The sequence below is a fragment of the Anomaloglossus baeobatrachus genome, chromosome 4, assembly GCF_048569485.1.
Source record: "Anomaloglossus baeobatrachus isolate aAnoBae1 chromosome 4, aAnoBae1.hap1, whole genome shotgun sequence".
In the NCBI taxonomy this organism is placed as follows: domain Eukaryota; kingdom Metazoa; phylum Chordata; class Amphibia; order Anura; family Aromobatidae; genus Anomaloglossus; species Anomaloglossus baeobatrachus.
The window spans coordinates 613,633,451-613,659,762 of record NC_134356.1 but is presented as its reverse complement, the minus strand read 5'-3'; the positions used below and the strand labels follow the sequence as shown (position 1 = coordinate 613,659,762).

Below are 26,312 nucleotides of genomic sequence, written 5' to 3'. Positions count from 1 at the left end.
CTTTACACCAGCGCAATTTTTGAAAAAAAAAAAATTTCCGTTAGGAAGTTAGAAGGGTTCAAAGTTCATCACCAATTTCTCATTTTTCCAACAAAATTTACAAAAAAAATTGTTTAGGTACCACATCACATTTGGAGTGATTTGAGAAACCTAGGCGACAGAAAATACCCAAAAGTGACCCAATTCTAAAATCTGCACCCCTCACTCTGCTCAAAACCACATCCAAGAAGTTTATTAACCCTTTAGGAGCTTCACAGCAACCAAAGCAATGTAGACGAAAAAATGAAAATTTTACTTTTTTAACACAAAAATGTTACTTTAGCCATAGAAATTAGTATTTTCACAAGGGTATCAGGAAAAATGCATCATAAAATGTATCGTGCATTTTCTCCTGAGTATGCAGATACCCCATATGTGGTGGTAATCAAATGTTTGGGCACACAGCAGGACTCGGAAGGCAAGGAGCGCCATTTGAATTTTTGAGTGCAAAATTAGCTGCACTCATTAGCGGACACCATGTCGGGTTTTAAGACTCCCTGAGGTGCCTAAACAATGGAGCTCCCCCACAAATGACCCCATTTTGGAAACTAGAGCCCTCAAATATTTTTTCTAGATGTTTGATGTGCACTTTGAACCCCTGGGGGCTTCACAGAAGTTTATAACGTTGAGCCGTGAAAAGAAAAAAACATTTTCTTAACAAAAAACTGTTGCTTCAACCAGGTAGCTTTTTTTATCACAAGGGTATCAGGAAAAAATGCACCATAAAATGTATTGTGCATTTTCTCCTGAGTACGCAGATACCCCATATGTGGTGGAAATCAAATGTTTGGGCGCACAGCAGGACTCGGAAGGCAAGGAGCGCCATTTCACAGCAAAATTGGTTGGAATTATTAGCGGACGCCATGTTTCATTTGGAGACCCCCCTGAAGTGCCTAAACAATGGAGCTCCCCCACAATTGACCCCATTTTGGAAACTAGACCCCTCATGGAATTTATCTAGCTGTTTAGTGAGCACTTTGAACCCCTGGAGGCTTCACAAACGTTTGTAATGTTCAGCCGTGAAAATATTTTATTCTTTTTTTTACCACAAAATTGTTTTTTCAAACAGGTAGCTTTTTTTTCCACAAGGGTATCAGGAAAAAATGCACCATAAAATGTATTGTGCAATTTCTCCTGAGTACACAGGTACCTCATATGTGGTGGAAATCAATTGTTTGGGCGTACGGCGGGGCTCAGAAGAGAAGGAGCGCCATTTCACAGTAAAATTGATTGGAATTATTAGCAGACGCCATGTTTCATTTGGAGACCCCCTGAGGTGCCTAAACAATGGAGCTCCCCCACATGTGATCCCATTTTGGAAACTAGACCCCCCCCCATACAAAAAAAATTAGTTTGGCGAAATAAAAAATACAGACATTAGTAAAAAAAAAAAAAAAAAAAGAGCGCCTGCTACTAAGACCAGTGCCAAACGTGAGAGCAATGCACGAGTCTCGCATCGCATCATCCACTGCAGTCTGGAAGCGAGCAACTGCGCTGGATAATGCGATGCGAGAGGGCGGGGCGGCAGATGAGAAAGGGCACAGCGGATGGAAGATGGGAAAGGGCACAGCGGGTGGAGGAGCGGCAGAGGATGGGAAAGGGCGCAGCGGATGGATGATGGGAAATGGCGCAGCGGATGGATGGGAAATGGCGCAGCGGATGGATGGGAAATGGCGCAGCGGATGGAGGAGCGGCAGAGGATGGGGGGGGGGAAGGCGAGATGGGGATACCTACCTTACAGGATGGATCTAGGCAGCAGGATCACAGCAGACAGAAGAGGCAGCAGATGAAGGAGGCAACAGATCGAGGAGGGTGAGAGGGGGCAGTAGATGGAAAATGGGAGAGAGCAGGCAGCAGATCGGGGAGGGGGGCAGAGTCTGATGGGAGAGAGAGATGGCACATGGAGGAGGGGGGGCCCCGGGGGGAGGGTGGCTTGCAGCACATGTGGGGGGAGGGTGGCTTGCAGCACATGTGGGGGGAGGGTGGCTTGCTTGCAGCACATGTGGGGGGAGGGTGGCTTGCTTGCAGCACATGTGGGGGGAGGGTGGCTGGCTTGCAGCAGATGTGGGGGGAGGGTGGCTGGCTTGCAGCACATGTGGGGGGAGGGTGGCTGGCTTGCAGCACATGTGGGGGGGAGGGTGGCTGGCTTGCAGCACATGTGGGGAGAGGGTGGCTGGCTTGCAGCACATGTGGGGGGAGGGTGGCTGGCTTGCAGCACATGTGGGGGGAGGGTGGCTTGCAGCACATGCCAGCCACCCTCCCCCCACATGTGCAGCACATGCCAGCCACCCTCCCCTCACATGTGCTGCAAGCCAGCCACCCTCCCCCCACATGTGCTGCAAGCCAGCCACCCTCCCCCCACATGTGCTGCAAGCCAGCCACCCTCCCCCCACATGTGCTGCAAGCCAGCCACCCTCCCCCCACATGTGCTGCAAGCCACCCTCCCCCCACATGTGCTGCAAGCCACCCTCCCCCCACGTGGGGGGAGGGTGGCTTGCAGCACATGGAGGGATAGGTGGTGTGGCGATGGAGAAGAAGGGGCAGCCGATGAAGGAGGCGGCGGCGGCCGCCGATCGGGAACAGTGGGGGCCGATTCGGGGGCAGCAGCGGCTGAAAAAGGTGGGTGCGGGGACAGTGGCGAGCATGGCGGCGGGGACAGCGGTGGAGCGGGAGCGGCGGCGGGGACAGCGGTGGAGCGGGAGCGGCGGCGGGGACAGCGGTGGAGCGGGAGCGGCGGCGGGGACAGCGGTGGAGCGGGAGCGGCGGCGGGGACAGCGGTGGATCGGGAGCGGCGGCGGGGACAGCGGTGGATCGGGAGCGGCGGCGGGGACAGCGGTGGAGCGGGAGCATGGCGGCGGGGACAGCGGTGCATCGGGAGCATGGCGGCGGGGACAGCGGTGCATCGGGAGCATGGCGGCGGGGACAGCGGTGCATCGGGAGCATGGCGGCGGGGACAGCGGTGAAGCGGGAGCATGGCGACGGGGACAGCGGTGCATCGGAAGCATGGCGGCGGGGACAGCGGTGAAGCGGGAGCATGGCGGCGGGGACAGCGGTGCATCAGGAGCATGGCGGCGGGGACAGCGGTGAAGCGGGAGCATGGCGGCGGGGACAGCGGTGCATCGGGAGCATGGCGGCGGGGACAGCGGCGAAGCGGGAGCATGGCGGCGGGGACAGCGGTGCATCGGGAGCATGGCGGCGGGGACAGCGGCGGAGCGGGAGCATGGCGCCGGGGACAGCGGTGCATCGGGAGCATGGCGGCGGGGACAGCGGTGCATCGGGAGCATGGCGGCGGGGACAGCGGTGCATCGGAAGCATGGCGGCGGGGACAGCGGTGCATCGGGAGCATGGCGGCGGGGACAGCAGTGCATCGGGAGCATGGCGGCGGGGACAGCGGTGCATCGGGAGCATGGCGGCGGGGACAGCGGTGAAGCGGCAGCAGCGGCGGGGCGATCGGAGACAGCGGCGGGGACAGCGGTGAAGCGGGACCAGCGGCGGGGCGATCGGAGACAGCGGCAGCAGCGGCGGGGCGATCGGAGACAGCGGCGGTGAAGCGGGAGCAGCGGCGGGGCGATCGGAGACAGCGGCGGGGACAGCGGTGAAGCGGGAGCAGCGGCGGGGCAATCGGAGACAGCGGCGGTGAAGCGGGAGCAGCGGCGGGGACAGCGGTGAAGCGGGAGCAGCGGCGGGGCGATCGGGGACAGGGGCGGGCGGCGGGGACAACAACTTACCGCTCTCCTCGGCTTCCAGGGACGGTCACAGGCCGCAGATCCACATTGATTGGAGAGAGCGGTCACAAGACCGGTCTCTCCAATCAGAGCTGGGGGCGGGTGAAGAATCGATCACCCAGCTCCAGCCAATGGCCAGTGCTACAGCAGCACTGATCAGGGCTGGATTTCAATGTTCCAGCCATTTTCAATGGCTGGAACATTACAGTGGCTGTAATTGGCTGAGCGGCGTTCGTCAGCCAATCACAGCCTCTGTAGGTTCGGGGAGGAGGCACCACCCCTCCTGAGGTCAGGCAGAGGTCCCCTCCTTCCCGAATCTACCGTTTAAGTAAACAAATTTCACTTCCCGGGGCTCCGGGACCGCGATTTCGCCATGACGTACTGAGTACGTCATGGGTCGTTTAGCACCATGTCACCATGACGTACTCAGTACGTCCAAGGTCGTTAAGGGGTTAATATAAAAACTAAGGGGACACTTGGAGAGCATCGGTATATACTCACCTGGACTTTCATGGACAGCAAACCTTCTGCATCTCTTTAATATGTGGCGCTGCCTGAATAAACCTAAACACGGTCTCAAAGTTAAGTCCTGAGCCCCGATTTGATCCCCTTTATGTGAACCCTTCTCTTTTAAATATTTAATGTCTACCTTCAATTGATATTGTATATTGATATTGTATCATGTGTATTGTGACCTGATGGTCAAAAAATCTTTTTTACACTGCTGGTGTGTTTTTCTATATCTTAATAAAATTTCTTTTTGGGAATAACGCATATATTTTTTGCTGAAATAATAATCCCGGGCTTTGGTCCCCAACTTTGATAATACTGCCTGGAGCGTTTGCCTGACCTAGGATTCTGTACCCCGTTGGTGCTATGTTTACAGGAGTACTCTACCGTACTCCACCGGCAACCACACGCCTAGGCCCTCAGGTCTTCCGTTACACTCTCCTGTCAGTGCTCACGTCCAACTCCTCTCTCTCCGACTTACTAACTCTGACTGACTGTCTTACCCCTCCCACCTGGTTGTCGTCTAGTGGACTTGATCGGCTCCACCCCTAGGTGGCCATCCATTAGTTCCAACCCTAGTCTGTCACCAGTCTTTGGGAATGGGGGAAAAACAGGGATTAATTTGAATGTTTTTTGTTGCTTTTATCGGCACTGGTCTTCTGGGTCCCTGGGGGTAGGCCCTGCATCCTGGACAGGATGCAGTACCTTGTAGCTCATGATGGCTTCAGGGGCGCTACACTTGCATTTAACTAATGTATTTACCACCCCCTACATTTGGCCACCCTTAGATCCTTGGTACCTCACAGGTCCTGGTTTCATGATGACTTCTCACCCCCAGCTTGTCTTTTGAGACCGTCATCCTCTCCGGTCTTCTGCAGCACATTCCGACATTGTGCCCTTAAAAATAAGTGTCAATGAAATAAAAATAATCACGCATGCTGTGCCCTAAAATAATCCCTATGCCATCCCCCCTTATATACCATGACTACCACCACATTGTTCCCCCTTATATATCATGACCACCACACAGTCCCCTCTTATGAATTACACCCGCCACACCATCCTCACTTATGAACTATGACCTGTAGACTGCCCCCACACCATGCTGCCACCTCTTTGAACTGATTCCCTCACATTACACTTCTCTATACGGAACCCAACCCACGTTGCCCCCTTTTCCGTACTGAGCCCACCTCATGCTGCCTTCTTTTCCATACTGAGCCAACCCCATGCTGCCCCCTTTTGTTTTCTGAGCCCACTCCATACTGCCCCTTTTTCTATTCTGAGCCCACCCCACGCTGCCCTTTTTTTCATATTATCCCATACCGCCCCATTTTTCATATTAGCCCGTCTCAGCCTACCATTTTTCCATGCTGAGCCCACACCAAACTGCCCCCTTTCCTACGCTGAGCTCACTTCAAGTTGACCCCTTTCCTGTACTGGGCCCTTCCCACATTGCCTCCTTTTCCATACTGAGCACACCCCACGCTGCTCTCTTTGGTATTCTGAGCCCACCCTGCCCCCTTTTGTATTCTGAGCCCACCCATGCTGCCCCTTTTTGTATTTGAAGCCCACCCCCACATGCTCCCTCAGTATTTTCGGCTCACTGAGCATGTACGGCTCCTGGCTCCAGTGAAATCTCCTCCTCATCAGCGCTCAGCAGAGATGCAAGTAGCATGATGAGGTAAAATCATCGCGCTGCTATGACGTCAGGAGCGTAGGCATGCCGCCACATGACGGGTCAAGAAGTTGATTGGAGCTTCACTCAACCCAGAAATGCCGAAGTGCGCGGAGGTTTATTTGTTTTAAAGAAAATGATTATAGTGACACTTTAACCCCTCCCCCCTCCCCGCAAAGACTCCAGTTTTCCTAAAGAGTCAGGGGAAAGGGAGGGAAAATTTAAAAACATCTATAAATAAATACTTATATTGACCCTGGCCATCCTAGGCATTGGACCTCCGGTGCCTAGTGGTAAATATGGGCCTGGTTGTAGTGAAGGAGAATCTATAAGTCCAGAAATATTTGTCCAGTGACACAGGTTTTGGCATTTTAGCTGTTTACCTAAGTATATTGAAGATACAGTTATATAATCAACATGGGCAGAGTACAGACTCTGAACTTGCATGTAAAAGGTCTGGAGCAGATTCCAGGTGTGGCATTTGCTTTTGGGGGCTGTCGCTGTGAACTCTCAACATGCAGTCAAAGGAGCTCTCAATGGAAGAGAAATAGGGAAATTAGTCTGAAAAAAAAGAAGAAATCCGACAGAGAAATAACAGAAATGTTAGAAGTGGTCAAATCAATAGCTTAGTATATTCTGCAAATAAAAATAAGAGAGAACTGGTGAGCGTGGGAACTCAAAAAGGCCTGGACATCCACGGAAGACAACAGTGTTGGATGACCGCAGAATACTTTCCATGGTGAAGAAAAACCCCTTTACAACATCCACCCAGGTGAATAACACTCTCCAGGAAGTCGCTGTTTCAGTTTCTAAAGCTACTCTAAAGAGAAGAATTCATGAGAGCAAATACAGAGGGTTCACCACAAGGTGCAAACCATTAATCAGCCTTAACCTCTTCACGACATTTGACATATTGGGAACGTCATGGATTGTGTCAGGTTAATCCCTGCCGACTGCTGCGGGCAACCAGCAGAGATCCTCGCACACGTCAGCTGATTTGAACAGCTGATATGTGCGGATATCAGGCACGAGTGGAACCGCTCTCCACTCATGCCTGTTAACCCCCTTGCATCTTGCTGTCAAAATGTGACAGTGAGATGAAACAGCACCCCGGGGTAAGCATTCACTTACCCGGCGCCATCGGAAGTCAAGTGTTGTGATTACGTAGATCTGATGGTTGTCATGGTAGCACAGCGTCATATGATGACTCCTGTAGTTATTATAGTTACATAGTTACATAGGTTGAAAAAAGACCTAAAGGGGGCTTTACACGCTACGACATCACTAATGCGAACTCGTTGGGGTCACGGATTTTGTGACGCACATCCGGACGCATTAGCGATGCCGTTGCGTGTGACACCTATAAGCGATTTTGCATCGTTGCAAAAACGTGCAAAATCGCTCATCGGTGACATGGGGGTCCATTCTCAAAAATCGTTACTGCAGCAGTAACGAAGTTGTTCATCGTTCCTGCGGCAGCACACATCGCTCCGTGTGACACCGCAGGAACGAGGAAGCTCTCCTTACCTGCCTTCCGGCCGCTATGCGGAAGGAAGGAGGTGCGCGGGATGTTCGTCCCGCTCATTTCCGCCCCTCCGCTTCTATTTGGCGGCGATTCAGTGACGCAGCTGTGACGTCGCTGTGACGCTGAACAAACCACCCCCTTAGAAAGGAGGCGGTTCGCCGGTCACAGCGACGTCGCCGGGCAGGTATGTGTGACATGTCTGGGCAATGTTGTGCGGCACGGGCAGCGATTTGCCCGTGTCGCACAACAGATGGGGGCGGGTACCCACGCTAGCGATATCGGGACCAATATCGCAGCGTGTAAAGTAGCCTTAAGTCCATCTAGTTCAACCTTCCTCCACCAATTCTACATTTTGTCCCTAAGTCACTTATAACTCATGAGTCACTACCTCTTACACCCAGCAGAGCACCATGTGTGAGAGTAAAGGGTACTCTTGCTAGCGAGATCGCAAGCAATCGTATCCGCCCCCGTCGGTTGTGCGACTCGGGCAAATCACTGCCCATGGTGCACAACCTCATTAGTCCACGTCACACGGACTTACCTGCCCTGCGACGTCGCTCTGGCCGGCGAACCGCCTCCTTTCTAAGGGGGCGGTTCGTGCGGCGTCACAGCGACGTCACACGGCAGGCGTCCAATAAAAGCGGAGGGGCGGAGATGAGCGGGATGTAACATACGGCCCACCTCCTACCTTCTGCATTGCCGGAGGACGCAGGTAAGGAGATGTTCCTCGCTCCTGCGGTGTCACACACAGCGATGTGTGCTGCCGCAGGAACGAGGAACAACAACGCTAATAAGCAGACAACGATTTTTGGTTTCAGGACGACCTCTCTGCGGCAAACGATTTTGACCTCTTTTGCGACCGTTTAAGATCGCTCGTACGTATCACACACTGCGATTTCGTTAATGACGCCGGATGTGCCTCACAAACACCGTGACACCGACGATAATTCACTAACGATATCGCAGCGTGTAAAGCCCCCTTAAAGTAGTTTTTCTGCATATCTCAGCTGTGCAGCTGTGATCTACAGAAAGGAACAAGCGATCAGACTGTTGATCCTTCTAGACCCCTAGAGGGACTAGTGAAATAAAAAAAAAAAAAGTTTTAAAAAAACCTAAAAGTTCAAATCACCCCCTATTCGCCCCATTGAAAATCAAAGGGTAAATAAATAAAAAATAATACACACATTTGGTATCGTCGCGGTCAGAAATACCCGATCTATAAAAATATAAAATCAATTAATCTGATCGGTAAACGGCATAGCGGCAAAAAATTCCAAATGCCAAAATTATGTTTTTGGTCGCCGCAGAAGATGCGATAACAGGCGATCAAAAAGTAGCATCTGCACAAAAATGGTACCGTTAAAAATGTCAGTTTGAGATGAAAAAGCTACGGGTCGCGGAAAATGGTGCAAAAAGTGAACCATTTTTTTGGACAAAATTTTAATTTTTTTAAATTTTTTAACCCCTTAGATAAAAGTAAACCTATACATGTTTGGTATCTACGAACTCGTACCAATTTGAGGCATCACACCGGCACATCAGTTTTACTATACAGTGAACACTGTGAATAACATATCCGAAAAACAATTGGGCAGTCACACTTTATTTGCAATTTTTCAGATTGACAGATTTTTCAGATTGACAGAAAAATAAAAAAGTTACGGCTCTCGGAAGAAGGGGAGAAAAAAAGCAAAACGGAAAATCGCCTGGGGGTGAAGGGGTTAAAAATTGAAATGCCAATTTAGACTTTGACAACAAAAAAAAAATCTAAAGAAGCCACCCAGTTCTGGAAAAGCATTCTGAAAAGCATACAGAAACTGAGTATTCTCTGACAGAATTGCAGGGGTGCCAATACTTTTAGCCAGCACTGTATGTCCGAGGATGCGAATATCCAATGGTTCTGGGTCATGGTAGTGTTTACTGATGATGTGACTGGAGACAGCAACAGCCGGATGAATTAAAACTACATTCATAGCTCGGGCTTCTAACATAGAAGGTGATATGCAGAGCAGCTTGTCCTGGAGAGTCCCCAGAGAGGAGGCCGGCGCTGGACACCAGAGAGAGCAGCAGTAGGTGAGTATATTATCATACATCACATGCACATACACATATTTAGTGAATACAAAATTTAATAGCAGGCTTCTTTAACAATGGTAATGTTGTTCCCAGAAAACAGATCTATCTCTCCACACTGTGCAACCACGCTCCCACTTCAACATATAGTACCCCTACTTCTCCATACTATCCCCCTATGCTACCACTTATCCACACTGTTCAATCTATGCTCCCACTTCTCCATAATGTCCCGCCTACGCTCCCATTTATCCATACTGTCCCCCCTACACTCCCACTTATCCATACTGTCCCCTTACGATCCCACTTATCCATACTGTCCTCCTTACACTCCCACTTATCCATACTGTTCCCCTATGTTCCCACTTATCCATACTGTTCCCTGTGCTTCCACTTATACATATTATATCCCTATGCTCCTGTGACACCCCTCAACTAGTCAGGTGTCACAGGGAACTGCACTCCTTTTTCTTATGGTGCAGAACCCACCCTCCAAGGTTCTGGGATCCTAACTATTGGGATTGCTTCCATCAGCATTCAAATCCTAACCACACCTCACACCACACCCTGTCAGGCACACCAGTGGGTAGTCTAGCTGGAATAGGTCCACCTGCCTAGGGGTCAGGAAGGCTGGTGGGAGGGATTATAGTCAGATCAGTGGTAGCCCTCAGAGAGTGAGGAGCTGAGGGAGTTGTAGCTCCCTGGGAGACTTTGGCTAGGTCGCAGACGGTGGTCTGGGCCCGGAGGAGTCGGAGACCTGGTCGCAGGGTATTGGAGAGAGGTGCCAGACTTAAGGGTGATTTACATGTTGCGACATCGCTAGCGATTGCTAGTGTGACGCCCTGGACACCCCAGGGGTCACAGGTCATTACACTCACTACATACACCCCCACCCCAGTAAGGTCAACCAAAAGACCTGATTGCCTCCCTCAGAGTCAGACAGGCACACCAGGTGGGCGGAGTCAGGCGGATAGACACGCCCTCCGAGGAGTCTGCTGGCCTGAGGCAGGAAAACACAAGTAGAAGGAGTGTGAGAGAGGAGAGATTGAGTTAGGAGAGAGGAGTGAAAGGAGTCAGTTCTGCTTGGGGCCTGGATTGGAGCCTGGATTGGAGCCTAGGACCCCAGATCAGTCAGGTAGGCAGAAGGTAGTGGCCGCCTACAGGAGACCGGGAATACGACCGGCGGAACCGTAAGGGACCGGGACAGGGTAGTGGCCCGCCGGAACCGAACCGGGGAGCACCAGGCAGGGTACTCAGACCCCGAACTAGGCTATAAGCCACCACCATAGTCAAATCAACTGATTGCGGTCTGGACCTCAGGGGTTCATTCCCACCTAAGTCCCGATTGAAGGCAACAGTCCAACCCGTCCGGATAGGAGCCACCGCCAAAGGCCAGAGATCCATGGGGCCAGCGTCTGCGGGCAAACGGGCTCCTATGACACATATACGCCGGGGAGCGGGCTACCAGTGCCCAGGTACAATAGCCAAGATCACATACAGGTGCAGGAGAAAGGCGGACATTACCAACCGATCTGGAGAAACTGCAGCCGGCTGCGGGCCCCGTTCGTCACCCCGTTTGGTTTACCAGTGACTCTGTGTGGTTTAATCGTGAGTACACCAGTGCCCTCGGGCATCGCACCGCATCGCACCACAACCCTGCGCCCTGCAACCTCACTACCGGGCCCCGGCACATACCGCCCCTACCCACGAAGGGGTTAACACCAAGTTGCGCCACTACACCGCTCCCGGAAGCCCCCATACCTTCACCGCAGAGGTGGTGTCCATCATCACCACAACTCGTGGGTGGCGTCACGAACTATACAACACAACCACCCCACAACCCCTGCGTGCACCGCCACTACACCCCTTCCAGAGCGACGTGATCCCCGGGTTGAGAGGCGCTCGAGCCACCGACATACACGAGCCCGGACCCGAGCGGCTCGGCGGTCGCAGCCGAGGCCGCGGGGCGGTACACTAGCGATGTCGAGTGCGATAGCACCCGCCCCGTCGTACGTGCGACATTTGGTGATCGCTGCCGTTGCGAACATTATCGCTACGGCAGCGTCACATGCACATACCTTGTCAGCGACGTTGCTGTGACCGCCGAACAATCCCTCCTTCAAGGGGGAGTTGCGTTTGGCATCATAGCGACGTCACTGCGGCGTCACTAAGCGGCCGGCCAAAAGAAGCGGAGGGACGGAGATGAGCGGGACGTAACATCCCGCCCACCTCCTTCCTTCCTCATTGCTGGTGGACGCAGGTAAGGAGATGTTCGTCGCTCCTGCGGTGTCACACATAGAGATGTGTGATGCTGCAGGAACGAGGAACAACATCGCTACGTACGAGACAACGATTTTTGGTGTTTGGACGACCTCTCCAAAACGATTTTTGTCTCTTTTGCGATCGTTTAAGGTCGCTCGTACGTGTTACATGCTGCAATGCCGCTAACGACGCCGGATGTGCGTCACAAACACCGTGACCCTGACGATAAATCGTTAGCGATATCGCAGCGTGTAAAGCCCCCTTTAGTTTTGGAGAACGGTCGGCATCGGAATATCTAGTAACCGGACCGGTACCAAGCACAGCGGGGTACTGGACCCTAGATCAGGGCGTAGCTTCACGCAATCTGATAATTATCCGGTGGAGGATAGTCTCTTTATGAACTTTCCCCAAGAGCTCAGAGATCAAAGGCACCAACACAACGAGGGGGATAGGGCTTTCCAACCCATGCGGCCCACTGAAATCCCAAGTATCAGCCATCGAGAGCACAGCTCCTCTATTTAAGTATAGGGAGCGGGACCCCGACAGCTTCATGCGAGGAGTCACTCAAAAACGTCTAAACATCAGTTCATGGAGGCAGGTCGGGACCATCAGCAATACCAACGGGAACGGATTCCTGGACGAGCTCTCCAGAGAGGCAGCGGCACCCAGAGACTTGGCTTACTCATGTGTCAGAGTCTACTTAATGGTTGCACCAACATCCACACGGCCTGAGTGAGTAGGCTACTCCCCCACTGCGTCCTGCCTGCTGCATGGTCTGCACCACGCTTCCCTGCGCCTCTACCATCCAGAGTCCCAGGGCCTTCCCCTACCCGTGGAGGGAACATCATCTGGCTGCCCCACTCCGTTTCCCCTGGTTACTCCCATGGGCAGCGGCAGTACCCCCCCTTACCGCGAACCACGGGTGGCATCACGAACACTAAACACTAATCCCCTGTAAATACATTCCCCCCTTTTATTTTCGAGTGGCTGCAAGCCCCCGGGTCCGGAGACCCTTGAGCCACAGCAACCCCCGGATCCGAGCAGTCCGACTGTTGCAGGGGCTGCACACTCCTACATATCCATACTGCCAACTTTTACTTCCACTTATCTAAACTGATCTCCCTGTGCTCCCACTTATACATACTATTCCCCTATGCTCCCACTTATACATACTATTCCCCTATGCTCCCACGTATCCATACTGTTCCCTATGCTCCCACTTAGTCATACTATACCCCTATGCTCCCACTTCTCCATATTGATTTCCCTATGCTCCCACTTATCCATACTGTGCCCCCAAGTTCTTATGTTTCTATACAGTCCCCCCCCTTCTTTATACTGTTCCTTCACTTCTTAATACTGTGCCCCCCTATTTTCCATGTGGTCCACCCACCCCACGCTGCTCCCTCTCTCACTGTCCCTCAGTGTGCACTCACAGTCTCTACAGTCTGACACTGTGTCATTGCAGCCTCCGCAGCACAGCAGTAAGCAGTGCTGACCATTAACCGTCTCTGCTATGCACCGCGCGCTGATGGCAGTTCCAGGCACATACCAGTGATGCTTCATGGCCGCTGGCCTATCAGAGGCAGCTTGCAAACATGTGCGACCTTTGATAGGTCGGTGGCCATTAAACGTCGCTGCATGGTGATGTCAGTGCTCGGCACATAGCAGTGACGTTGGATGGCCCATAGGCCCGCTCTATATCAAGCACCCGCTGTCTAGCCAGGCCAGTCAGACCCTGGTTGTGAGGGGGCCCTTCTCCCCTCTGGGCCCTGGTACCGGCTATATGTCCACCAGTGTGGCCATGTACAGTATATACTATGTCTACAATGTGAGCAGAGCACATGGACTTGCTCCTGAACCTCCACTGATATTGACCTTCAGGCAAAAGTAAGAACTGTAAATATCAATTGTCCTTGATGAACACACTTCAAACACTGATCTATAACAACAATCTGGGCACTATAATGCTCAGATAAGAAGTGGAGCTGAATGCATAGTAAGGGTGCCTTCACACTTTAGCGATGCAGCAGCGATCCGACCAGCGATCTGACCTGGTCAGGATCGCTGCTGTATCGCTACATGGTCGCTGGTGAGCTGTCAAACAGGCAGATCTCACCAGTGACCAGCCCCCAGCCAGCAGCGACGTGCAAGCGACGCTGCGCTTGCACGGAGCCGGCGTCTGGAAGCTGCGGACACTGGTAACTAAGGTAAACATCGGGTATGGTTACCCGATGTTTACATTAGTTACCAGTGCACACCGCTTAGCTGTGTGTGCAGGGAGCAGGGAGCCGCGCACACTGAGCGCTGGCTCCTTGCTCTCCTAGCTACAGTACACATCGGGTTAATTAACTCGATGTGTAATGCAGCTACATGTGCAGAGAGCCGGAGCCGGCAGCACTGGCAGCGTGAGAGCTGCGGAGGCTGGTAACTAAGGTAAATATCGGGTAACCACCTTGGTTACCCGATGTTTATCTTGGTTACAGCTTACCGCAGCTGCCAGACGCCGGCTCCTGCTCCCTGCTCGCTTCATTTGTCGCTCTCTCGCTGTCACACACAGCGATCTGTGTGTCACAGCGGGAGAGCGCCTTTGAAGAAAACGAACCAGGGCTGTGTGTAACGAGCAGCGATCTCACAGCAGGGGCCAGATCGCTGCTCAGTGTCACACACAGCGAGATCGCTAATGAGGTCACTGCTGCGTCACAAAAAGCGTGACTCAGCAGCGATCTCGGCAGCGAGCTCGCTGTGTGTGAAGCACCCCTAAATCTTGAAAAGTACAAAACTTTATTTATTACAAAATCACACGTAAAAACAGGAAAAAAGCCCTCAAAGTGGAGCACATCATCCCCAGTTAATAACCCTCAGAGAAATATATACAAGGATACATCCACAGGTATATTTATATATATAGCCACGAGTGGCTGATAATAGAGACAACAGAAGTCTATTAGTCTCTTCAGGCATAAATAAGCCAATTTAGAATATCAATGCTATATCAGCCAGTAGATAGCAAAATAGTAAGGTGCTACTATTCATGAAAATGTTCAAGATAATATCACCTGCCCATCAGCACCAGATAAAATGTGCATTATTAAATAGGCTATAAACAGCATGCAAATAACACACTGGTTTGCACCTGCATAAATCTACCTTGCTGATGAGGAGGTGGTGGAAAGCAAAACTTCACAGAGCTAATTAACATTCAGTAAGCACCCATGGTCTATCATGAAACACTATATGGCTGATAACAGAGACAACAGAGGTCATATCAGTTGTCAGCTAACATATCACACAGGCATTCATGACAGACCACTAGAAGATGACATTGCATAAAATTACATAATACTATCCACAATCATATACCTGGAAAGGAGGGTAAACTAGGCGAGTGCTCCACCACCCCTGACGCCGTTCCGCCTCGCTTCTTCAAAAGCCCGTTTTTTTCTGGCACGTGTTTCACGGATCACACCACTGCGTGGTCCGTGGAACATCAGTGATGCCAGAAAAAAATGGACATGTCTCCGTGCGGCAATCACGCACACGCGGGTACGCTGCACGGAGACACGTGCAGTGAAAAATCACTGACGTGTGAGCAGACCCATTCATTATAATGGGTCTGCGTATGTCAGTGATTCTGGTACGTTTAAAAAAAAGCACAAACGTACCAGAATCACTGACGTGTGAAAGGGGCTTTAGGGCTCTTTTCCACTTGAGATTTTCATGTGCGAGTGGAATCCGATGAAAAATCGTATTGCACTCGCACCAGTGTTAATCAATGAAGCAGTGTCCTCTTTCTTTTTATTTCTCCACACGAATCGTGCTCTCGGTGCAATCACAGCATGCTGCGTTTTGCAGCGAGTCTTGGCTCACGCGAGTGTAAAATCGCACTGTACTCGCATGTTATGTGACTGCAGTGCGATATACACAGAGACAGACAGCCGAGGAGATGGGGAGAAAGTGCTCCCTCCATCTTCTCCGCTCCTGTGATGTGATCGCTTCACAGTTGCTTGACCCTCGGCTGACGCACGCAGCAGAGGGTCAGTAGCATATCGCCTCTGATGCTCCCGCATCGGAAACGGTAAGCAAATGGAAAAGAGCCCTTACATGCAGGAAACACTCTGAAAAACCAGATCACACTTGTCTACCCATCACAATTTTCACCAGTTTTTTGCGTATGAGCTGTAGCCACTCCCAGTGAGCCCTTCTATAGAGTAGTCCAGAATACTGTATATAAGAGCCCAGGCTGCTCTGTTTAATCTAAAAAACACCTTTATATAGTCACCTATGGGGCGGTCTGGTCTGATGAGTGTCGCTGCTCTCGATCCGCGCCTTCGCCATCTAGTACAATAGCGGTCCTCCTGCCCAGCCCCATGTGCAGTCAAAGTATTGTAGTGTGCATGCGGTCTTTGACCCTTCCTTGCGCCTGCACACTACAGTACTTTGCTCTCACGGGACAGATGAAAGTGCGCATGCGCAGGAGCGCAATGGAGGCCTCTGTGTGAATAGTGCAGGACGCATCATGTACACAGGGCTGGGTAGGAGGATGGAGATCGCACTAGATGTAGGAGGCACCGGAGTGAGGGCAGCATAAGCCATCAGACCAGACCGCCGCCTAGGTGAGTATTATAAAACTGTTTTTTTTATGTTCTACACAGCGGCCTGAGCTCTTATATACAGCATATTAGGGTGGCACAGTGGCTCAGTGGTTAGCACTGTGGTCTTGCAACGCTGGGGTCCTTTGTTCAAATCCCACCAAGGACACCATCTGCAAGGAGTTTGTATGTTCTCCCCGTGTTCACGTGGGTTTCCTCCCACACTCCAAAGACATACAGATAGGGACTCTAGATTGTGAGCCCCAATGGGGACGGTGTTTCCAATGTATGTAAAGCGCTGCGGAATTAATAGAGCTATATAAATGAATAAAATAATAATAATAATTATTATTATTATTATTATTATTATTATTATTAAGAGCCCACTGGCGGTGGCCACAGCTTATCATTGCCAAATCTAGTGACAGGTTCCCTTTAAAGAACTGGCTGTTCACTTACAGCCTAATAGATCCACTGGTTGGCATGGTCACAAATGCTATTTACACTGGCGGACATTGAGAGTAAAGGGCTCCTATGGAAGATCAGCATACGGGGCCCCTCTCTCGTCCAAAAGCTCATCAAATTGCACAATTCCACCTGTTTTGAAGGTGGAAATGAGCCCCCTTAACTCTCCGGCCCCTGTGCAGCTGACCAGGTTGCACCATGATATGTCCACCCCTGGTTATTTACAGTACCTGTCAGTTAATGCTTTATCATGGGTTTAAACGGGACATACTAAAAAGAATGATGAAAAGGAATAAATAAAAAGAATGAAGATAATAACTTATTAGGTGTATATTATATAGATGTATAAAAGGTTTCTTAGGCAAGTTAGACATGGAATGAACATGAAATATCTGTAGATAATAGGAGAATGAACACATATCCCATATAACCAGGTGTATATTATGTTACCTGAGCATTATAGGTGTGGAATGATCATGAAATATCTGTAGATAATAGGAGAATGAATGCATATGGCATATAACCAGGTGTATATTATGTTACCTGAGCATTATAGGTGTGGAATGATCATGAAATACCTATAGATAATAGGAGAATGAATGCATATGGCATATAACCAGGGGTATATTATGTTACCTGAGCATTATAGGTGTGGAATGATTATGAAATATATGTAGATAATAGGAGAATGAATGCATATGGCATATAACCAGGTGTATATTATGTTACCTGAGCATTATAGGTGTGGAATGATTATGAAATATATGTAGATAATAGGAGAATGAAGGCATATGCCATATAACCAGGTGTATATTATGTTACCTGAGCATTATAGGTGTGGAATGATTATGAAATATATGTAGATAATAGGAGAATGAAGGCATATAACCAGGTGTGTATTATGTTACCTGAGCATTATAGGTGTGGAATGATTATGAAATATATGTAGATAATAGGAGAATGAAGGCATATGGCATATAACCAGGTGTATATTATGTTACCTGAGCATTATAGGTGTGGAATGATTATGAAATATATGTAGATAATAGGAGAATGAATGCATATGGCATATAACCAGGGGTATATTATGTTACCTGAGCATTATAGGTGTGGAATGATCATGAAATACCTATAGATAATAGGAGAATGAATGCATATGGCATATAACCAGGTGTATATTATGTTACCTGAGCATTATAGGTGTGGAATGATGATGAAATATATGTAGATAATAGGAGAATGAATGCATATGCCATATAACCAGGTGTATATTATGTTACCTGAGCATTATAGGTGTGGAATGATCATGAAATACCTATAGATAATAGGAGAATGAATGCATATGGCATATAACCAGGTGTATATTATGTTACCTGAGCATTATAGGTGTGGAATGATCATGAAATATATGTAGATAATAGGAGAATGAATGCATATGGCATATAACCAGGTGTATATTATGTTACCTGAGCATTATAGGTGTGGAATGATCATGAAATACCTATAGATAATAGGAGAATGAATGCATATGGCATATAACCAGGTGTATATTATGTTACCTGAGCATTATAGGTGTGGAATGATCATGAAATATATGTAGATAATAGGAGAATGAATGCATATGGCATATAACCAGGTGTATATTATGTTACCTGAGCATTATAGGTGTGGAATGATCATGAAATACCTATAGATAATAGGAGAATGAATGCATATGGCATATAACCAGGTGTATATTATGTTACCTGAGCATTATAGGTGTGGAATGATCATGAAATATCTGTAGATAATAGGAGAATGAATGCATATGGCATATAACCAGGTGTATATTATGTTACCTGAGCATTATAGGTGTGGAATGATCATGAAATATCTGTAGATAATAGGAGAATGAATGCATATGCCATATAACCAGGTGTATATTATGTTACCTGAGCATTATAGGTGTGGAATGATCATGAAATATCTGTAGATAATAGGAGAATGAACACATATCCCATATAACCTGGTGTATATTATGTTACCTGAGCATTATAGGTGTGGAATGATTATGAAATATATGTAGATAATAGGAGAATGAAGGCATATGGCATATAACCAGGTGTATATTATGTTACCTGAGCATTATAGGTGTGCAATGATCATGAAATATCTGTAGATAATAGGAGAATGAATGCATATGGCATATAACCAGGTGTATATTATGTTACCTGAGCATTATAGGTGTGGAATGATCATGAAATACCTATAGATAATAGGAGAATGAATGCATATGGCATATAACCAGGGGTATATTATATTACCTGAGCATTATAGGTGTGGAATGATTATGAAATATATGTAGATAATAGGAGAATGAACGCATATGGCATATAACCAGGTGTATATTATGTTACCTGAGCATTATAGGTGTGGAATGATTATGAAATATATGTAGATAATAGGAGAATGAATGCATATGGCATATAACCAGGTGTATATTATGTTACCTGAGCATTATAGGTGTGGAATGATTATGAAATATATGTAGATAATAGGAGAATGAATGCATATGGCATATAACCAGGGGTATATTATGTTACCTGAGCATTATAGGTGTGGAATGATCATGAAATACCTATAGATAATAGGAGAATGAATGCATATGGCATATAACCAGGTGTATATTATGTTACCTGAGCATTATAGGTGTGGAATGATCATGAAATATATGTAGATAATAGGAGAATGAATGCATATGGCATATAACCAGGTGTATATTATGTTACCTGAGCATTATAGGTGTGGAATGATCATGAAATACCTATAGATAATAGGAGAATGAATGCATATGGCATATAACCAGGTGTATATTACGTTACCTGAGCATTATAGGTGTGGAATGATCATGAAATATCTGTAGATAATAGGAGAATGAACACATATCCCATATAACCTGGTGTATATTATGTTACCTGAGCATTATAGGTGTGGAATGATTATGAAATATATGTAGATAATAGGAGAATGAAGGCATATGGCATATAACCAGGTGTATATTATGTTACCTGAGCATTATAGGTGTGGAATGATCATGAAATACCTATAGATAATAGGAGAATGAATGCATATGGCATATAACCAGGTGTATATTATGTTACCTGAGCATTATAGGTGTGGAATGATCATGAAAGATCTGTAGATAATAGGAGAATGAACGCATATGGCATATAACCAGGTGTATATTATGTTACCTGAGCATTATAGGTGTGGAATGATCATGAAATACCTATAGATAATAGGAGAATGAATGCATATGGCATATAACCAGGTGTATATTATGTTACCTGAGCATTATAGGTGTGGAATGATCATGAAATATCTGTAGATAATAGGAGAATGAACGCATATGGCATATAACCAGGTGTATATTATGTTACCTGAGCATTATAGGTGTGGAATGATCATGAAATACCTATAGATAATAGGAGAATGAATGCATATGGCATATAACCAGGTGTATATTATGTTACCTGAGCATTATAGGTGTGGAATGATCAGGAAATATATGTAGATAATAGGAAAATGAACGCATATGGCATATAACCAGGTGTATATTATGTTACCTGAGCATTATAGGTGTGGAATGATTATGAAATATCTGTAGATAATACAAAAATGAATGCATATGGCATATAACCAGGTGTATATTATGTTACCTGAGCATTATAGGTGTGGAATGATCATGAAATATCTGTAGATAATAGGAGAATGAATGCATATGGCATATAACCAGGTGTATATTATGTTACCTGAGCATTATAGGTGTGGAATGATTATGAAATATCTGTAGATAATAGGAGAATGAACACATATCCCATATAACCTGGTGTATATTATGTTACCTGAGCATTATAGGTGTGGAATGATTATGAAATACCTATAGATAATAGGAGAATGAAGGCATATAACCAGGTGTGTATTATGTTACCTGAGCATTATAGGTGTGGAATGATTATGAAATATCTGTAGATAATAGGAGAATGAAGGCATATGGCATATAACCAGGGGTATATTATGTTACCTGAGCATTATAGGTGTGGAATGATCATGAAATACCTATAGATAATAGGAGAATGAAGGCATATAACCAGGTGTATATTATGTTACCTGAGCATTATAGGTGTGGAATGATTATGAAATATATGTAGATAATAGGAGAATGAAGGCATATGGCATATAACCAGGGGTATATTATGTTACCTGAGCATTATAGGTGTGGAATGATTATGAAATATCTGTAGATAATAGGAGAATGAATGCATATGGCATATAACCAGGTGTATATTATGTTACCTGAGCATTATAGGTGTGGAATGATTATGAAATATCTGTAGATAATAGGAGAATGAATGCATATGGCATATAACCAGGGGTATATTATGTTACCTGAGCATTATAGGTGTGGAATGATTATGAAATATCTGTAGATAATAGGAGAATGAAGGCATATGGCATATAACCAGGGGTATATTATGTTACCTGAGCATTATAGGTGTGGAATGATTATGAAATATCTGTAGATAATAGGAGAATGAATGCATATGGCATATAACCAGGTGTATATTATGTTACCTGAGCATTATAGGTGTGGAATGATTATGAAATATATGTAGATAATAGGAGAATGAATGCATATGTCATATAACCAGGTGTATATTATGTTACCTGAGCATTATAGGTGTGGAATGATCATGAAATACCTATAGATAATAGGAGAATGATTGCATATGGCATATAACCAGGTGTATATTATGTTACCTGAGCATTATAGGTGTGGAATGATCATGAAATACCTATAGATAATTGGAGAATTAATGCATATGGCATATAACCAGGTGTATATTATGTTACCTGAGCATTATAGGTGTGGAATGACCATGAAATATCTGTAGATAATAGGAGAATGAAGGCATATGGCATATAACCAGGTGTATATTATGTTACCTGAGCATTATAGGTGTGGAATGATTATGAAATATCTGTAGATAATAGGAGAATAAATGCATATCGCATATAACCAGGTGTATATTATGTTACCTGAGCATTATAGGTGTGGAATGATTATGAAATATCTGTAGATAATAGGAGAATGAATGCATATGGCATATAACCAGGTGTATATTACATTACCTGAGCATTATAGGTGTGGAATGATCATGAAATATCTGTAGATAATAGGAGAATGAGCGCATATGGCATATAACCAGGTGTATATTGTTACCTGAGCATTATAGGTGTGGAATGATTATGAAATATCTGTAGATAATACGAAAATGAATGCATATGGCATATAACCAGGTGTATATTATGTTACCTGAGCATTATAGGTGTGGAATGATCATGAAATATCTGTAGATAATAGGAGAATGAAGGCATATAACCAGGTGTATATAATGTTACCTGAGCATTATAGGTGTGGAATGATTATGAAATATCTGTAGATAATAGGAGAATGAATGCATATGGCATATAACCGGGTGTATATTATGTTACCTGAGCATTATAGGTGTGGAATGATCATTCTCCTATTATCTACAGATATTTCATGATCATTCCACACCTATAATGCTCAGGTAACATAATATACACCTGGTTATATGCCATATGCATTCATTCTCCTATTATCTACAGATATTTCATAATCATTCCACACCTATAATGCTCAGGTAACATAATATACACCTGGTTATATGCCATATGCATTCATTCTCCTATTATCTACAGATATTTCATAATCATTCCACACCTATAATGCTCAGGTAACATAATACACACCTGGTTATATGCCATATGCATTCATTCTATTATCTATAGGTATTTCATGATCATTCCACACCTATAATGCTCAGGTAACATAATATACACCTGGTTATATGGCATATGCGCTCATTCTCCTATTATCTACAGATATTTCATGATCAATCCACACCTATAATGCTCAGGTAACATAATATACTCCTGGTTATATGCCATATGTGTTCATTTTCCAATTATCTACAGATATTTCATAATCATTCCACACCTATAATGCTCAGGTAACATAATATACACCTGGTTATATGGGATATGTGTTCATTCTCCTATTATCTACAGATATTTCATAATCATTCCACACCTATAATGCTCAGGTAACATAATATACACCTGGTTATATGCCATATGTGTTCATTCTCCTATTATCTACAGATATTTCATGATCATTCCACACCTATAATGCTCAGGTAACATAATATACACCTGGTTATATGCCATATGCATTCATTCTCCTATTATCTACAGATATTTCATAATCATTCCACACCTATAATGCTCAGGTAACATAATATACACCTGGTTATATGCCATATGTGTTCATTCTCCTATTATCTACAGATATTTCATGATCATTCCACACCTATAATGCTCAGGTAACATAATATACACCTGGTTATATGCCATATGTGTTCATTCTCCTATTATCTACAGATATTTCATGATCATTCCACACCTATAATGCTCAGGTAACATAATATACACCTGGTTATATGCCATATGTGTTCATTCTCCTATTATCTACAGATATTTCATGATCATTCCACACCTATAATGCTCAGGTAACATAATATACACCTGGTTATATGCCATATGCATTCATTCTCCTATTATCTACAGATATTTCATGATCATTCCACACCTATAATGCTCAGGTAACATAATATACACCTGGTTATATGGCATATGCGTTCATTCTCCTATTATCTACAGATATTTCATGTTCATTCCATGTCTAACTTGCCCAAGAAACCTTTTATACATCTACATAATATACACCTAATAAGTTATTACCCTCATTCTTTTTAGTTATTCCTTTTCATCATTCTTTTTAGTATGTCCCGGTTTAAACATTGCTCTATAACTGCATCTAAAGTCGTGACTGCAACACTTGGATCCCTGTATGTATGAAACCACACTCAATCACTATAGGGGTGTCATGGTGGCTCAGTGGTTAGCACTGCAGTCTTACAGCACAGGGGTCCTGGGTTCAAATCCCTCCAAGGACAACATCTGCAAGGAGTTTGTATGTTCTCCCCGTGTTTGTGTGGGTTTACACCTACCCTCCACAAACATATTGATAGGGAATTTAGATTGTGAGCCCCAATGGGGACAGTGTTGGCAACATATGTAAAGCGCTGTGGAATTATTAGCGCTATATAATTAGAGAATAAATATTATTATTACTTCAACACTCAGACCCCCTGAATTAATTTTGTCACTCAAGTCAGATAATAGCCGCCTGATCATACCACGTATCCCGCGACTCCGGCCTGCACCCACTTAGCTGATCCCAAATGTAGCGTAATCTAAAATGATAAGGTGGTCGTCACCCCCCATACAAGTCAATGGAAACTTAACCCTCGTGAGAAAGAATCCTATACATCTAGAAAATCTCTTTTCTATTGACTTACATGGGTGTAAAAAAAAACAAAAGATCTGTCGAAACGCGTCTAACCCTCGCACCATGGAAATGATTTGTCCTCTAGTTGCAGCCTGTGTGCACACAAAAGCATAAAGTCCCATGTACAGGAAATAAGCGTAAAACAAAAGCTACAACACACAGAGAGCATAAAACATCCAGCTCCAGAAAATGCTAGAAAGGCTGATGATACTGATGTAATGCGGACAGGCGGAGGGCCAATGTAGCTTCTCGTGCCCCTATGTTGGGCAGTATGCTATATACTTCTTCCCACAAATGATCCATAATTCTGCTCGAAAGTGAAAGTTGCAGGGAAAAGCTTAGGCACATGAGCAGAGGAATAGGAGGGATACCAGGGATCAGGGGGGCAGTGCCAGGAGGACTTACCATGACTTGCAGGGGTCCTGGCAGTGTGAGTGGTGCCTATAGGTGTGTTACATTGTAGTCCTCAGGGAGTCCAGCTGACACTGTGCTGTGCTGTCAGGGACTGCCTGCCTTCCTGTCCTCCTTTCCTCCCCCTCAGTTCCCAGCCTATTCCTGTTATCCACCCCTGGAAAGGAGGAGTTGCTGAAAATAGTGTCACCAAACAAGCAGGCATGAAAAAACACTCATTATGTGACCTCTCCGCGCCCATATACCTCCATACAGCACCGTGTACTTACTGCCACTACCACCCCAGCCACCTATAAAGTATGAACCTAAAAGGGAAATCGCATGTGTGACAATTCCCTACTTGTTCTAACAATATTATTGTTTATACATTTTATTAAAACAACATTGAGAATTGCTGCAAAGAACCGCTAAGTTAAGTGACTGGCTGCAGCGCCGCTGATGTGGCGTCACTACTGCAGCCAAACAACACAGTCTTGGGCAGCAGCGAAGATACAGCGCTGGACACACGATACTGAGGTTGTTTTCTTAGGCTGGTTTCACACTTGCATTTTTTTCCTTCAGTCGCAATCCGCCGTTTTGGAAAATCCGTTAACAGATTCCGCTGCTTCCCATAGACTTGTATAGACGACGCATTGCGACTCATGGTCCTGCGTTGCATCCGCCGGCCGACGTTGCGTTGCATCCGCCGGGCGGAAAGAACGCAGCATGTAGTGTTTTTCTGCGCTTCCCTGAGCGTCAAAAAAACCGCAATTTGCTGGATTCCGTTGGCGTCCGTCATTTTTATAATGGAAGCCTATGGTGGCGGAATCCGGCGGAATCCGTCATTGGAGGGATTCCTGTGCCGCATCTGTGCCGCCCCCGTGCCAGCAGCCGGCGTTGCTCACATCCGGGGCCTACGGTACCCCTCGAAGGGTTCCCCGGGGGTCTCGTGGTCACTCCGAATAAAAGGGGGACGTATTTGTATGGGGTTGATTGTAGAATGTCTGTGACGCCACCCACGGTGTGTGGTGAAGTGCGACACCACCGCTGCTGTTGTGGGATACCCGAGGCAGATGTAATGGTAGCCGGATGTTAACCCGTCCGTGGGTAGGGATGGTTGCCCCGGGGCCCAGTGTCTCTGTGCAGGGTATGGCAATGGCAAGGGCTCGCACGCCCAGGTGGACCAGGGGATAGTTGGTTACTCACTATTGAATGAATTACACATGTCTTTTGGTAAGCCAAGGTGCTGGTCGCCGGCCGCCACGGCCGGTTGTACTCCAGTCCCCCACCCGGGCTGGTGGTCGCTGTCATTTTCTCTGCACTGTTTTTATGTATTGTAGGCTGCCTAGTTTGGAAGTCAGGAGTCTGCTCCCGGCTTGCTGTGTGACTTATTTGCCGTGCCCGCAGACGTTGACCCATGGGATCTATGGGCCCTGGCGGTTGCCCTATCTGTGGGTGGTTCTCTTCTTTCGGGGCTTTGGTTGGGACAGGACCTATAATCCTGCCCTCAATCGGTTAATTAGCTAGGCCGCTGGTTTCGGTCCTGGCCTCAGGGTCCGAGTACCAACTCTGTGCA

General features: G+C 46.7%; 1 protein-coding gene across 1 annotated transcript in view; it reads right to left on the bottom strand.

Moving 5' to 3' along the window:
* The window catches only part of VAMP5 (vesicle associated membrane protein 5), a 53,567-nt gene extending 28,675 nt beyond the window's left edge, over positions 1 to 24,892 (bottom strand). Inside the window, exon 1 of the mRNA XM_075342936.1 lies at positions 24,752 to 24,892. Coding sequence (XP_075199051.1) covers positions 24,752 to 24,754 — 3 coding nt within the window. The 5' untranslated portion in view covers positions 24,755 to 24,892. The remainder of the gene's footprint in view (positions 1 to 24,751) is intronic.
* Positions 24,893 to 26,312: the final 1,420 nt, after the last annotated feature.